Here is a 15,447-nt window from a genome sequence, read left to right as displayed (position 1 = left end):
AGCGAGGAGCGAGGGGCTCTCGGCTGAGCCATGCCGGCCGCACGCGTGGAGTACCTCGCGCCCTGGTGGGTGGTGTGGCTGCACAGGGTCCCGCACCTCAGCCTGCGCCTGCAGTGGGTGAACAGTACCTTCAACCCCCGCGATGAGGATTACCGGGAGGTGAGTCTGCGCCGCCCCAGACCCGGCCACCTCCCCAGCCGACCACTCTCTGCCAGCCTCCCAGACCTCCCCCTCCACCGCAGCCCTTTCCCTCCACCCTCCTCCCCTTCCCCCTGGACCCTCAGCGCTCGGCGCTCCCGTCTGGGAACCTCGTGGGCCGGGAAAACTGGACATGAGGAGTTCAATCAGTGGTGGGAAGGGGAGGAGGGGTGCGGAGGCTGCCTGCGGGGGTGGAGCTGAGCGCGGAGGGGGAGGCCCGCGAGGGGCGGGGTTGGGACCTTTGTGCCAGAGCCCGGGTAACTCCTCCGTGCCCGACTCCGGAGTTTTCCTTCTGGGGCTTCAAGAAAAGCGCTCTCTTTCTGGGCGACCTGGGAGAAGTTTGGGCAGAAACTAACTGGAGTCTCCCCAGTTGGGCCCGCAGCACCCCTCCCCTGTCCCGGCCCACAGGGTGGGAGCGGCGGCCCACACCTCTTCCTGGGCCATCCTGGAAGGCTGCGGGGCTGGGGGCGGGGGCGAGGGTCCCCACAGGCGCGGGGATGTCTGGAGGAAGGACGGTGGCCCGGGTCAGCCCCATCTCGCCAGCGTCAGCCTCCCGGACAAACACCCTTCTATACCCTGGGTTTTCGGGGTCTTAGCCCACCACCTCCCTTCTCCTTGCACTTCTGCCATTTCTCTGTTGTGCTGGCCCTTCGCCCTGCGGTCTCTGTACCCCACAGGGGGAGGGGTACCCCCCAGACTTCCCCGCCCAGGCTGAGCTACAGAAGCTCCCCACCTTCTCAAGTCTGGCCTGGCCCAAGTCAGTGCTCTGCTGGGTCACAGATTCGGGCTGCAGCCCTGGCGGGGCCCATTTGTTCAGAGCTATGGGCCCATTTCGGGACTTTGACCCCCGCGGCCTCCGCCTGCAGTCAGGTTCTCGGGCACTGTTTCCGGTGTGGGGCCAGTCAGGCCTGCAGGAGGCTGAGCCTGGAGCCGGCTGTTCGCCTCCTGCCCGCCGGGCCTTTCTCCTGCAGGCCTGGGAATGGGGATCCCCACCGGCAGGTGTGCAGTGTAAGTGGACTGGGAGTCTAATAATAACCCCTGTGGCTTCCCCGGCCCTGCCAGAACCCGGAGAATCTGGACCCTCCCGGCCTGGCTCCCTTCCCTCCTAATCTGCGCTTGCCCCGCCCTCTCCGAGAGCCCCGCCCCTGGAAGTCAGGGTCCCTGAGAACGCCTCTGCCTGGGGCAGCTCTGGGGGATCCCCCGCCCCCACTGAACGCACGGGGAGAGGCGGATATGATTTCAGGGACAGCTGTGTTGCGCTGTGTGTTTGTCCCAAACCCTGCGTCCCACATCCTGCACCTGGGATCTCCCACCACAGCTTTCTCCTCCCGGCCCGGCCGGGGAGATCTAAACTCCTCTCTGGACCAAGCAGCCCCGGGCGGGGTGGTGGGCACTCCCTCACCCGCAGGCTCCCAGGGACAGCACGTGTGTCCAGCAGCCCTGACTAGCACGGCCGGAGCCTGCCCACCCCCTCAGTCCCATGGAGAGGTGGCGTCTGACCAGAAGGCCCCACTCACAGCCCTGCCCCTCTCCTCCCAGGGTTTGGACCTGGCACACTGTGCTGGGTGTCAAGTGACTCCAGAGGGCATCCCCTTCCCCTGGGCCACTGCTCCTGGCAGCCGACACACGGCCCCACCCCCGTGCTCCTTGTCCCAGTCAGGCCTCCTGAGGACACTGGGTGGGAGATGAGTGGGATGAGCTCGGCCAGGGTGGGCAGTGGCTCTGGCTGTCATTGAAGGTGGGTCCCATGCGGTAAGTTCTGTTGTCGGACCACTGTCTCCCCCAGAGATCCCCTTTCTCCTGAGAGGCAGTCACAGCCAGAGTCAGGCAGCAGGCGGCTAGCACCCTGGATTGGGCACCTTCTGCCGCCACTCATCTCGGCGCTCAGCAAACTTGATCCGAAACAAGCTCTCTGCCAGCCTCGGGTGGCGTGATGACCAAGGCAGCCAGGGCCGGGGCCGGGGCTCCGCCGTGCAGCTGTCCGGGTTGGAGTCCCAGTTCTGTCGCTTACTGTGTGACCTGTACCTCTCTGAGCCTCGCTTGTCTCACCTGCACGTATTAGGCCAGATGTCCCATGCAACATGCTTAGTACATAGAGGGTCCCATAGCACATAGTAGGACCCCAGACACTGGTGAGCTAATGTACTGAAATGCACTGATGTCTTAGGCTCCACAGTGCTGTGCAATGCTCACTGCTGCTACAGTCACCGTGCGGGCGCCACGAGCGCTTCCTGTCCCCGCTCCTGCATCAGCAGACCAGCGCTCTCGGGACACGCATGAAGAAGCAGCGGTGCTTGTAACTGTATATTCGGGACCTGCATGAAGCAGCAGTGATATTTTTGTGCTTCGGCATGTACTTTCATGTCTTAACTTTGGGTGCTTCTGCTTATGGACTCCCCAGAGGGTGCCAATGTGTGGGCGCAGGCCAGGGGAGGGGGCAGAGTGGGGGCTAGACCCAGAATGACAGGCTCACCCCACTAACCCCCTCTCCGACTTGGGGGCAGGTCTCAGGGGGAGAGGCCAGGCAGGGAGCCAGGAAGGGTTTGGGCGAGCCAAGGTTGGGATGAGGAAGCACCATTCATCCAGCCTAAAGGTTGAGTCATGGTCATCGGACAATCACGCTACACCCCCACCACCCCCACTGCGCCCCGGGAGAGGGTGGGAGGGCAGGCTGGGGGGTGCTTAACCCTTCCCAACCCGTGGGCTCCAGCTGCCCCAGCCTCCCCGCTAGGCTGGCTCACTCTGTCTCCTATGGTCTGCGGGTAAAGGGGGCTCAGGCTGTTACCCGGCCCCCTGAGTGCAGAAGCCCCTGGGGGTCCAGTCCTAGCCTCAGGATTCCCAGAATGCAAGTGGGTCACTGCTGCCCCCAGCTTGGGGCCTGGATTTCTGCTCTGGGTTTCTCAATCCAGAACTCACCAAAGTCACTTAAATGAGGAGAGGCTGGGACCGAGGGGCTGTGGGCAAGGTGTTGGGGTGGGAGGGGAGGTGGTGGCTGCAGGGCACTGGGAGGGCGGGTGACATGGGAAATTGTCCTGTCCAGGCTGTCAGAGCAGGACGGTGTGTGAGCCGAGCTCCTGGCTCCCTCTGGGCCGCTTTCTCCCTCTTCCATCCTCCCTCACCCCGTGCACATGGGGACCTGCCGGCTGCTCAGAAACAGGACTATAATTGCCTGTGAGAGGCCGGCAGGGACACGGAGGTGGGGAGGTGGCTGTGGGAACCGTCCTGCTGGTTAGCCCTCCACTTCCCTCCTCCTCCTCCCGCACCTTCCTCCTTTCCTCTTCCCTTCCCACCACCTCCTTCTCTCCTAACCCTCTGCCCCATCCCCCCTGTCCTCCCAGCCCAGAAGTAAACCACTAACAATGCCCACCCTCTGAGTTTGGGCTTCCCAGCCCCGCCCCCTCCTGCCCCGGGCTGACTGCATTATCTGTGACCTCATTGTGGCCAGATGCCCAGCTCAGAGAGGCCCCCAGCCCAGGCCTGCAGCCTCAGCCTCTGACTTTCAGAATTATCTCCCCCTTGGACCTGAAGGGTCCCGGCATCTCCCCCACCCTGCTGATTGCCGCCACCAGCATGGGGTCCCCGAAACAAACTCTGGTCCCAACAGCTCAGACTGGAGCCCTGGGGGTTCTGGACCAGGACCCACTGGGGGGCACGTGGGAAGCTGGGTGAGGCTATCCCCTCAGGAGCCTGACTGACAGCCAGGTCCAGCGCTGGCTGGCGGCCACCAGTCCTGGTGCCATCTGGCGTCCATCTGGCTGCATCAAGAGATCGGAGGGCATGGAGTGGGCACAGGCCTCCTGGCAGACAGCAGCTCCCTTTACGGGACCCTGACTAGGCCTGAGTCAGCACCTCCTACCCCTTCAGAATTCTGGGCTTTGCTGCCACCATTGGCACTGGGGTCGCTGTCCCATTCAGGATACGGTGAGAGGGACCCCATGGGGTACATCCCGACATCTCCCCTCCCCTAGCACAGTGCTGGCTCCTGGCTTCTCTGGATGGACCCGGCACCTAGGACAAGGCTCGGAGGAAGCAGGTCCGCCAGACCATCCCTTCCGGGGCCTGGCCCCGGTCCCACTGAACCCCTGAGATGTGCCTCTCCCTGCCTGTCTCCCTCAGTCACTTGTCACCCTCAGCCCTCCCTGCCAGCAGGTGCCTCCTGCCTTGTGGGGTTCTGAGCGTCTCATCGGGCAGGGCCTCATCCGTGTCCCTCCAGGCGTGTCAGCCACACACCCGGGGCTGGCCTGCCGCCGCCCCCCACCCCACACCTCCCCTCAGCGGGTCCTCCCCGACCCCCCCAGCACCCGTGTCTGGAGGAGGGTGGCAGACGCACTACTGGGCCTGGTTCCTACACCCACAGCCCTGTGGGCGCTCCAGGCCCGAACGCAGGGCTCTTCCCAGACCCGCAGTAGGACCAGCGCTGACTCCATGGCTCTCCCTCTGCAGTCGCTGCTGTTCCTGGGGCTGGTGGCCGCCGTCTGCCTGGCCCTGAACCTCCTCTTCCTTGCGGTTTACCTGGTGTGCGCGTGCTGCTGCAGACAGGCCAAGCAGCGCAAGTCCTGCTGCGTCACCTGGTCGGCCGTGGTGGCCGGGCTCGTCTGCTGGTGAGTGTCCCTCCGCACTGGCCTCATGTGTGCGGCTCGGGGCTCAGTGTGCAAGAGGGCGAGGGGACGCGGTGGATGGGAAGTGGGCCTGCCCACCGCGTCTTGCCCGTGGTTAGCCCATGACCGTGACACCCCTTCCTCACTCTCCATCATCAGCCCCCCAACAAACCCCAAGCGGCGGGTTCATCAGCTTTCTGGCCACGTCCTCCTGATGGAGCTCTGGGTACCTCATGGGGAGCCTGTCCCTGGGTGAGCGTTGTCCCTTTTCCTGCCAGGCGGCGGGAATCCGATGCCCGGAGAGGTGATGGGGCCTCGGGTGTGCCGCTCCCCCTGCCCAGCAGTTTATTGGGTGGCACACGCGAGCAGAGGGCACCTGCTCTCCGAGTCCCTGTCCCCTCCCAGCCGCTGCCTTGAGTCTGAGGTTAGAGAAAGTCTGACTCCAGCCCAGATCAGTCCATCTTCTCGCAGAATCAGTAGCTCTTAGTGCCCCAAAGACTCTTCTTTCGGATGCAGAAGTGAGGGTTTCTAACTTCAGGCCGGAGCCCGGGCTGCCCGGCTGTGTCTATGCGCTCCCCTGTGTAGCTGGTTGCGTTATTCTTGTTTTCAATCTCCAGGGGTTTTTCCAAAAGCCTCAGGTCTACCCTGAGACCTCCTGGGTGGCCACCCTCAGGGGATAGAGTCCCGTAATGCTTAGTGTCCACTGCATCACAGAACCCATAGCGGAGTGATTCCGGCAGGAGGGCATGCAGACGGGACACCGTGAGCCTGGGAGTGAGGATGTGGGTTCTCACCCCAGGAGCCTCACCTGTTAGGGCACATTCAATGTCCAGTCCTGCCTGCAGCGACGCAGGGGTGACAAAGCGCTGAGCACATGGGCGGGGCCTGGGCTGGGGGAGACAGGCGGCCAGGGCCCAAGTCCTAGGCGTAAAGGAGAGTCCAAGCCCGGGTCAGGAGTTTGCAGGCGCCTGGGGTCCCCGCAGAGAGGAGCTCCTTCAAAGTAACCATGGCTCCGGCAAGCTGCTCCTGGGACTGAGCCCACAAACGTGAGCAGGAGAGGCGGGACGTGAGACAGACAGTCAGACAAAGGAAGTGCTGACGCACAGGGGGCCCTGACTTTTTAAAAACACGACAAAGGACAGAAGAACACTATGGAACAGTAAGAATGACTCCGGAGGTTCAGATCTCATAACCTGCCGTTGAAGGGAAACTACACAGGAGCGTGCAGTGCGCTTGGCGTGTTCTACACGGCATTTGTGCCGGGCAAGAGGGAGCCAGTGGTGAGAAGGATGGCACTGTACCGGGAAGGGCCCAGCCCAGCCCACACTGACACATGGGCACACGGCTGGCACCCTGACCTGCACTTTTTAAAAATATATATATATTTGTTGATTTCAGAGAGGAAGAGAGAGATAGAAACATCAATGATGAGAGAGAATCATTGACTGGCTGCCTCCTGCACGCCCCCCACTGGGAGCCTGCAACCCAGGCAATTGCCCTTGTCCGGATTCGAACCTTGGACCCTTCAGTCCCCAGGCCTACTCTCTATCCACTGAGACAAACCAGCCAGGGCCTGACCTGCACTCTTAATGGGAACACTGAGCTAGGGTCAAGGCACCTGGAAGGTTCCTGTCACAGTCTCCCAGGGTTCCATCCTAGCTCCTGTCGTGTTTGTAGAAAGAGGAAACATCATGCACGTATGCATGTGTGTGTTCGTCACCCCACCCCCAGGATTACTGTTTTGAATGAAAACTCAGGAGGCTCCTTAATGAGGCTGCTTATGGCCCCCAGGGGTGTGGGTGAGAAAAATGCCGTCGGTGACAGAGGCGGGATCTGAGATGATTTGTTCCGCCTGGAATGCTGGACCAAAACCAACCACATGAAATTTCACAGAGATAGAGTCAAAGCTCTACTATTGGTTCAAACAAAACAAACACCCATTCAGCGCTGCAGAAGGAGGGGGGCTGGGCTTCAGGGCAGGTCCTGTGGAGAAATCCGGGTGCTTGTGGAGCACCAGGTCAGCGGTGTGGAGAGGGGATCTCAGGACATGAGCGTCCCCTCTGCCTGCCCCCCACCCTGTGCTCAGAGCTGGGTGGACAGCCTGGGCACCTCACTCAGGCCATGTTTGGGGGCAACACTGATCAGTTATAGTGGAGCCTAGAGGATGGTGAGGATGTAGACAAGGGTCTGCAGGACACGGGGCCGGCCTTAGGTGTCTGACGGGGTGTCTGCAGGATTGGAGGCTTATTCCAGGCCGACATAGAGGACCCCGAGAACTAGCGGGGGCCTGGTTCAAGGAGCGGGGCTTGGGCTCAGTATAAGAAGGGACTTTATATAGCTGGAGTCACAGCACCAGAGCTGGAGGATTTTCCTGCTGCCTCACTGCCCTGTGCTGTGGAGCGAGGCCACCAGGCCAGGGCCAGGCTGGCCCTGAACCCACCCCGGAGAGAGTGCCTCAGCTAAAGTCAAAACCCACTTCTCTCCCTGGAGAGACCAGCTCTGTTCATAATCATCAGACCTGGAAGCAACCAAGACTTCCTTCAGTAGATGATGGGTAGATAAGCTGTGGTCCATCCAGACCATGGAATAGTACTCAGCGCCAACAGGACATGAACCACCCGGCCAGCGTGGCTCAGTGGTTGAGTATCGACCTATGAACCAGGAAGTCACGGTTCCATTCCCAGTCGGCACGTGGGTTGTGGGCTGGATCCCCAGTGTGGGGCGTGCAGGAGGCAGCCGGTCAATGATTCTCATCATTGATGTTTCTAACTCCCTCTCACTTCCTCTCTGAAATCAATAAAAATATATTTAAAAAGAAAAGAGAAATGAGCCGTCAAGCCATGAAAAGCCACAGAGGAATGTAAATGCATGTTAGTAAGTGAAGGAAGCCGATCCGAAGAGGCTACGTGCTGTGTGTGGTTCCCACTACATGACATTCTGGAAAAGGCAAAACTACGGAGGCAGTAAAATACCAGGGGTTGCCAGGGGTTGGGGGTGGGGGATGAACAGATTGAACAGAGGATTTCTAGGGCAAGGAAAATGCTCTGTGAGATACTTAATGGAGGACGCATGTCCTTATACGCTTGTCCAAACCCGTAGCATGTTCCACCCGAGAGTGAACCTAATGCACATATGGACTTTGGGTGATACGATGTGTCCATGTAGGTTCACCAGTTATAACCAATGTCCCGTTCTGGTGGGGGGTGTTAACTGTTGACAGTAGGGGAATCTTGGTGGGGAGGGCGGGGTGAGGGAGGCAGGAGGTATATGTGTAGTCGCTGAACTTTCCATTCAGTTTTGCTATGAACCTAAACTACTCTAAAACAGTACATTAAAAAAGTTCTCTGGTGCCACCTCTAACTTCATCTGGGGTCTTGCCCATAGTGCTGCGGTGGGCGTTGGTTTCTATGGAAACAGCGAGACCAACGATGGGGTGTACCAGCTGATCTACTCCTTGGACAACGCGAACCACACCTTCTCCGGGATCGATGCGCTGGTAAGGCTCTGGGCAGCTGGCCGGGCCGGGCACAGTGGGTGAGGTCAGTGTGGTCAGAACAAGGGCCCAGTCAGATCCCGCCCGCTCGGCCCCAGGGGAGGAGGGCGTGCTGGACTCCATTTGGGGCTGCAGTTGGTCCTGCCAGGAGCAAACAGGCAACTTCTGCTTCCCGGGCGGGAGGGGTGCCAGGGCTGTGAGGGCCAAAGGAGGAAGGCTGCTGGGCCCTGTGGGGGCGCGGGGACAGGGTGGGGTCAGATCCCACTCATCTTCAGGAGAGCTGGACACCTTCCCACTGGGCCAGGGAGGCCCTGCACTTGGAAAATGAGCCCCACGGTGTTCCTGTGTTCATATGTGGAGTATCATGAGGTCCAGGAGGTGTCAAGGGGAAAACTCTTCATAAGCAGCCAACCATGAAAGGCACGCCCGGCTGGGCGGGGCGGTGAGCTGCCGGGAGAGGCGCGATGCCCTCCGGCTCTGGCTCCCGAGTGCCAGACCCCTCTGGCCCAGCTGGGGCTCAGGGTGACGGATTGTGCTGAGGTGGCCAGAGATGTCGGACTTTACGGAACGGAGGAGCTGCTCTGCTGAGCCTTTGGCCTGAGAGACAGCAACGGGAGGGTGGGGTGTCCGGGTTTCTCAAATGTAGACCCTGGCCCCCAAGTGTGCCCACCTTCACTGGCAGGGCCGGGTCACGTGGGCTGATCTTTCAGGCAGCCCCACGGCAGCCCCGGCGCCCGAGGAGGCAGGCTCCAGGGCAGTTCTCAGGGAAACCAGTCCTCGACGTCACGCCGTTCCAGGCCCCTCTGGCCCAGCAGAGGGTGACCTCCCAGGTGGCCCATTCGTGTCAGAGCCTCTCCAGGAAAGGCCGCCCCAGCCGCAGCCTGGAACATTGTCCTGGGCTCCGCAAGAGGATGCTGAGGAGGACGCACCTCCGTGCCCTCCTCCCTTAAGCTCCTCTACGGCCTTAATCCCTCCGCCCTTCCAGGGGCTCCCCTTAAAGAGACAGCTGGGCTGCTCATCAGTGCCCCGTATGGCAGGGGCCATGGCTCCAGCCTCAGAGAACTTTCTGGGGAGCTGAGGGTCACCAGGACCCAGCTCCCCTGCAGAGCCTGTCCGTGCACACCTGTGCCCACTGGGCCCCGTCCCCGGGGACTGCGAGCTCTGCACACTGGCTGGGGCAGCGGGGCAGCCTCGTGGCTGATGCAGCGTGACCTGCACAGGAGGCCTGGGCATGACCCTGCTGCAGAGAGCTGACCTCTGCCTGGGGGTCCATGGTCTCTGCCTCTGGGGTCTTCCTCCCCCGCTCCACACACCAGCATCCGGAGCCTGGAGGAGGAACCCAGCCCCGAAAGGAGAGTCCCGGCCAGGGAAGGCCCGGAGCCGTGACCTGCACTAGCTGAGGTGACTGTAAGGAATGGCCCTTGTCTCCCGTGGGCGGCCGGAGGAAAGGAGAAAGTCCCAGAGCCTTCCCGATGGGACGCTTGAATTCTGTCCTGGTCTCGCGGGAGGAGAGTGGCGCTGTGGGGAGATGAGCGGAACAGACCCAGGCCGGGCCCACCCGCCCAGCGAGGTTGAGTGCTGGGGGCAGGTTGGCACATTCACAGCAGCCCCACGTCCCTAAACTCCCCCACGGTCCCAAGGGGAGCCTTCTGTGTGTCCCTGGGGGTCAGCCCCTCATCCTCGCTCCACCGTTCCTCAACAGTGAGGACAGGACCCCAGGCTTTGTGGCCCAGCCAGCGGAGCTGCTTCCATCCTGAGGACAGCCCCCTCCTGCCTCTGAGAGACCAGAGCTCTCCTGGGGCCAGGCTCCAGGCCTCCAGGGCTGGTTTGGGCCTTGAGGGAGGGGTGGCACCCAACACTCCTGGTACCGGTACCGAGGGCTCCAGGGGAGGCAGCAGGTCTCCAAGGGCTCCCAGATCCAAGGGGTGAAGGCCACACATCAGATAGGTGGTGTTAGCTGAGGTGCTGTCCGCGAAAGTGCCTGGTATCTACAGAGCGCCCTCCAGATCGGGGTGCCTACGATAATGAGTGCCATTATTATAACTGCTGTAATTATGTATATTACTGTAATCACCTTAAAGGGGAGAGGAGGCTTGAATTGGGGGAGGGGAGGACTTGAGGAACAGGTCAAGTGACTCAGAACGGAGCCAGAGGGAGCCAGAGCGAGGTGGGCCCTCCCGGGCTCCCTTTCCTGGGCCAAGGCCCCACGCTGGTGCCACTGAGGGAGGGAGTTGGCGGGAGGGAGTCGGGAGGGGCCGAGGCTCCAGGCTCAGGCTGGCCTAGCAGGTTCTGGATCAGCTAACGCTCTGATGTGGGGGGTCATCCAGGGTCATTTGGGAGTGCCCATGGGTCTTTCCTCTGGATCCAGTGCCCCCATCTGTGCCCCAGTGAAGGGGGCCTGGGCTCCAGTTACCCAGGGGACCAGGCCCACCTCTCACCCCTCAGAGGCTCAGCTTCAAGTAAGGGCCTTGGGCTCTACCTCCCCTGAGGCCCTTTGGGGCCAGGGTGCTTCCTCTGCTCTCACCTGGGCTGCAGCAGCCTGTGGGCAGCGCCAGGTGGGGAAACTGGGCCCAGGGCGGCCGCATTCCTGTCCCAGGTTGGAAGCTAGCACTTTCAGAGCAAGAACTAGAACCCCGGTGTCTGGTCCTCACCCTCCCCTCCGAGGACCTGAGATGGGGCTCCTCCCCCGAACCTTCCGAGGCTCCACCCCTTGGACTCCTAGGGTCTGCCCTTCCAGAAAGCTCTTTAAGGAGAGAAGCTTCCCCCTGGGGAGCTGGATAGCCTGGAGCGCTGGCCCCACCCGTTCGGATTCTGTAGGTCTGGGTGGGGCTGAGCATTTGCGATTCTAATGAGTTCCCAGCTGCTCACCCTGATGCTGCTGCTCTGGGACCACAGCTCCATCCCATATCCTATGGGACCACAGCTCCATCCCATATCCTATGGGACCACAGCTCCATCCCATATCCTATGGGACCACAGCTCCATCCTATATCCTATGGGACTATAGCTTCCACCACCTGCTAACTGGCCTGTAACTCTGCCCCAGCCTGGGGCGCTGAGCTGCCTCTGCCCCCTCGGTGGCGGGGAGCTATTCAACTCTGGAGTATCCCCCCCCCCCCCCGCTGCCTCCTGCTGGGAGCTCTGTACGGAACCTCTAAGGAACTGGGGTGGCGTGGAGAAGGGGTGCTGCGGAAGGTCGGCGCTGTGGTCTTTATTTTTGCATTGTTCTGTTTCCTACGAGAAGACAAGAGGAAGGAGAGGGCTGGCAGCTAGGTCCTGGCTTTTGTCTTTCGAGGAGGGGTTTAAGAAAATAGAGAAGTTAAAACGTGGAGCTGTGGCAGGGGGAGAAGTGGCCTCAGCTGAAGTTTACAGATCATTGTCACAGCCCTTTGCTGTCACGTCTGTAATGCAGGAACGTGAGAATACCACATAGTTCACGGCTTGTGTCTCCCGCTGCATTTAATAACGTGCCTGCGATGTGCATGTACGTTGATCTTACCGAATTAAAAAGGACAGCTTTTCGGGGTGACGTTTAGTTACTGTGTTTACTTCCACGTGGTTTTCGCCCCGTGTGAGGCTAAAAGCCGCCAAAGCCCTGAGGGGTGGGCATCTCTGCACTCCGCACCGCCTAATCCTCAGCCAGCGTGTGAGAACCGGGAGCTAGCGGGGAACCAACCAGCCGCGGACATTGAAAAACAAAACAAAACGAAACAAAGAGGGCCTTTCTCCTTTCTGGAACAGGAACTCAGAGCACAGAGCCGTGCAGATGTGAAGGCCGCCCCCCTAATCAGGGGAGTCATCTGCCTCTCCTGCTGCGCTCCGGCTGTGGGAAGCGCCTGCCCCTTCTTCTGGGTCATCTTTAGCTTCCTTCCAGGCCTGGGTTTCACACACTCCCCCTTCCAGCCGTCGTGCTGGTTGGGTTAGTGTGACGATCTCAGAACAGCCCAGCTCTGCTTCCCCTCACGGCCAGCACCCCTGCCCCTCCTCCCCCCAGCAGGCCCGCAGGGAGGGGGGTATGCGCTCGGGGCTCCGGGCTGGGTCCCACGAGGACCCTATGTCTGAGTTCCTTATCGTCGAGCCATAGACAGTCCCTACCATCGTCCCTCCCTCTGGACCTTCAAATAGCAAATTGCTTCCTTCAGGATCCGCTCAGCTCGGGGTTCTGGCGGCTCAGCCAGGGGCCTGGAGCCTGTCCGACCGCCTGCGGGACAGACGTGCAGACAGAGGAGGCGCTGGTTTCCTCCGTCAGGTGTCAGGAGGCAGGATGGGGTCTGTTAGTGCAAAGCTCCATTGTCTGCCTTCCTCGCGAGCTGGGGCTGGGAGCCCGCTCGCTGGACAACGGGCCTCCCGCGCGAGGCCTTTCCATCCTGTTGGGACGAATGGTCAGGTGGCAACAGGAACTCTGGGCTCAAAGAGATGATTCCTCGCCCTCAGAAAGAATTCGTAATCCAACGTGTTGAGAGTTTTAAGAGAATCACAGGAAGAAACAGGTTTTCGTTTGTTTCCCCGCCTGGGTCTCTCTTCAGAGGAAGGTGCTGGATCGCGGCCCTGGTCCTGGTCAGGCCGGTCAGGGCCTGTCCCCTGGAGGGAGGGACCAGAGGGCTGGGCAGGTAATGGGAGCCTCTGTCTTCCGTCTGAGCAGCAGCCTCCTGAGCCCTGCAGGGCCGGGGATGGGAGGGGTGGGGTGGGCGTGTGTGCGAGGTGCGCTCACTGACTTAAGCACAGTCCTCCGCTCCTCACAGCACTGCTCCGGAGTCAGGGTCCAGAGCTACACCCTCTGGCTTCCTCCTGCCCCAGGGCCAGATTCCCACCCCAGCCTCTCCCCAGGTGTCCGGAACCACCCAGAAGATGGAGGTGGACCTAGAGCGGCACCTGGCCCGGCTCAGCGAGATCTTCGCCGCCCGGAGCGATTACCTCCAGACCCTGAAGTTCATGCAGCAGAGGGCGGACAGCGTCATCGACCAGCTGTCAGGGGTGCCCGTGTGGACGGAGGTCACAGCCCAGCTGACCCAGCTGGCCGACCAGACCGGCTACGTGGAGTACTACAGGTGAGGGGCCCGCGGGGGCTGCACTGGCTTCCTTCTTCCGAGCCTGCGTCCTGGGCCCTGGCAGGGAGGTGCCCCAAAGGTCTTCATGAGCCATTAGCTGAAGTGAGAGAACATGAGAGCTCGCAGGGCGAGTGCTGGGCCTTAGACCAGCCTCCTGAGACAGACAGGCGCCGAGGCCCGTGAGGGCGGTGCTAAGCCAGGACCCAGCGTGGACCTCCCGGTACACAGCATGGGGCTCCCGGGACCAGCATGCTCCCTGGCTGCTGCTGGGTCAAGTGCAAGTGGTTGACAGTTCCTCACCTGCCATGGTGTGTGGGGCAGGGGGCCAGGGACATGGGGGCCTCTTTGCCTGCACGGAGCCTCCCCTGATGGCAATGTCTTAGCAAGCCCAGAGGTGCCCCCAGCTGGAGTGGTGGGGGCTGGGGGACACCACCCCCCCCCTTTGCCATACTCGGGTGCAAACTCATCCCTACGTCACCTATTCTTTGGGGGCCCGTTTATGTCTCCCTGCCTCCCCATTCCTCAGACCCCATCCCAGGTGAGGACGCTGGGCACTGGTCAGCTGAAGGGTCTAGTGAAGGTCACTCTGGGAGAGCCAGGGAGGGTGGCAGCCATCTGTCTGGCTGGGTGTCTCCTGGCTGAAGGTGGCACCCACTCATGAAGTCACTGCACCCAGGCCCAGCACGGAGGAGGCTCGAGGGCAGAACAGATAAATGAACCCTGACCAAGAAGTGTCAGCTCTTTGGACCTCCTCCCCCCCAAGTCGTTGACTCCTTTTCAAGCCATTTGCAAAGGTCAGAGCCTTTAGCCCAACATTGCACAATTTACTCTGGCTTTCTGGATTCGTTTCCCCTTTGTGGGAAAGCCCCACCCCAGGCTGAACGAAGCCAGAGACCTCCCTGCCCTGGGCTCTCGCCTGCCCGGGGTAAGAGATGGCAGGGCCCTGCTGAGAGGCAACACATGAGGTCTTGGCTCCAGATAGCGAAGTTCCCCCCACCCCCACCCCTCCGCTCAGCAGCTGCCCAGCCAGCCCCTGCACTAGATGGGTGATGGTGTGCAACAGCGCCTTTCTCCCAGGTGACGGAAGGAAACTGCCAACTCTGAGGACTGGCTGTGACCCGTGACCCCAAACAGTGACCTCTGAGAGACAGTCATTGCTGAGCCTTCGCAGTCTTTTTGTCACGTGGGGTCAGGAGGGGTAGGGCGCAGGCGTCCATTGTGACCTGCCGTTCTCTGAGAGGACCTAGCAGAGGACCTCGTGCACTCGAGGGCCTGACATGGGCATTTTGATAATGACAAGGATGAAATAAGTCAGAATTTCCATATCTAATTTAAGGTAATTTTATTAAAAATGGGAGAGGAGGGTGGTGCCAACTGCACAGAAGCTATTTCAATCTGGGTGATTGACAGGGACCCCTAGAACTCCCGTCCCCAACTCCCACCCCTTGTCCGGGTCTGGGCAGCAAAGGTCTCCTCCCAGGTTAGCGCCTGCAGCTCCTGAGCCCTGAGGATGACCTGTCCCCTGTCCTCACCCCTTCCCTCACCCGAGCGGCTCTGGGCGCACTTTGTCTGTTCTTGGCCTAACCGGCCTTAGGGCTGGGGCTCCTCCAGGCACCTCCCCATCTCCGCTTTCCGGGTGGTGTAGAGCCCGGCCATCCAGCTCAGCAGACATTTCTTAGCTCCTATACAGGCCTAAGCACTGGAGGCATGAAAGGCCTGCACGGGCGACCCGCTCCAAGAGGCTCCGAGAGGCTTCTTGTACCCGAGTGAGCAGAGGAGTGAACGCGCGGAGGCCGGGTGTGGGAGGGGCCCTGGGAGTAAGGGCTGGCAGCTGGCAGCTTCTTGGGGAGCCACAAGCCACGTTCTTCGTTGGAAATACAAACCCAGGTCATCCCCCAGCTCCTCTGGGAAATGCATCCGCCTCGCAGAGCTGTTTCCGGGAACTGCATACGGCATGAGGTGTGGCTGCAGAACGAGGGGTTGAAGCTGGGTCCTGGAGAGTGAGCTAGAAGCAATCCGAACTTGATTTCCTGCTGATGGGGAGGGAAGCCACAAGAAACCTTTTGGTTTGAAACATGAAACCAGGGCTTTGAGAGGGGCCTGGTGGCTG

General features: G+C 61.0%; 1 protein-coding gene across 1 annotated transcript in view; it reads left to right on the top strand.

The window, feature by feature from the left end:
• Positions 1 to 6: 6 nt before the first annotated feature.
• TTYH2 (tweety family member 2) overlaps positions 7 to 15,447 on the top strand; it is a 27,292-nt gene continuing 11,851 nt past the window's right edge. Inside the window, exons 1-4 of the mRNA XM_005861790.2 lie at positions 7 to 159; positions 4,642 to 4,799; positions 8,181 to 8,292; positions 13,117 to 13,337. Of these exons, the coding sequence (XP_005861852.1) occupies positions 31 to 159; positions 4,642 to 4,799; positions 8,181 to 8,292; positions 13,117 to 13,337 (620 nt within the window). The 5' untranslated portion in view covers positions 7 to 30. The remainder of the gene's footprint in view (positions 160 to 4,641; positions 4,800 to 8,180; positions 8,293 to 13,116; positions 13,338 to 15,447) is intronic.

Source organism: Myotis brandtii, unplaced genomic scaffold, assembly GCF_000412655.1.
Source record: "Myotis brandtii unplaced genomic scaffold, ASM41265v1 scaffold157, whole genome shotgun sequence".
Lineage (NCBI taxonomy): Eukaryota > Metazoa > Chordata > Mammalia > Chiroptera > Vespertilionidae > Myotis > Myotis brandtii.
Note: the sequence above shows the minus strand (reverse complement) of the source record. Positions and strands in the feature narration are given on the sequence as shown.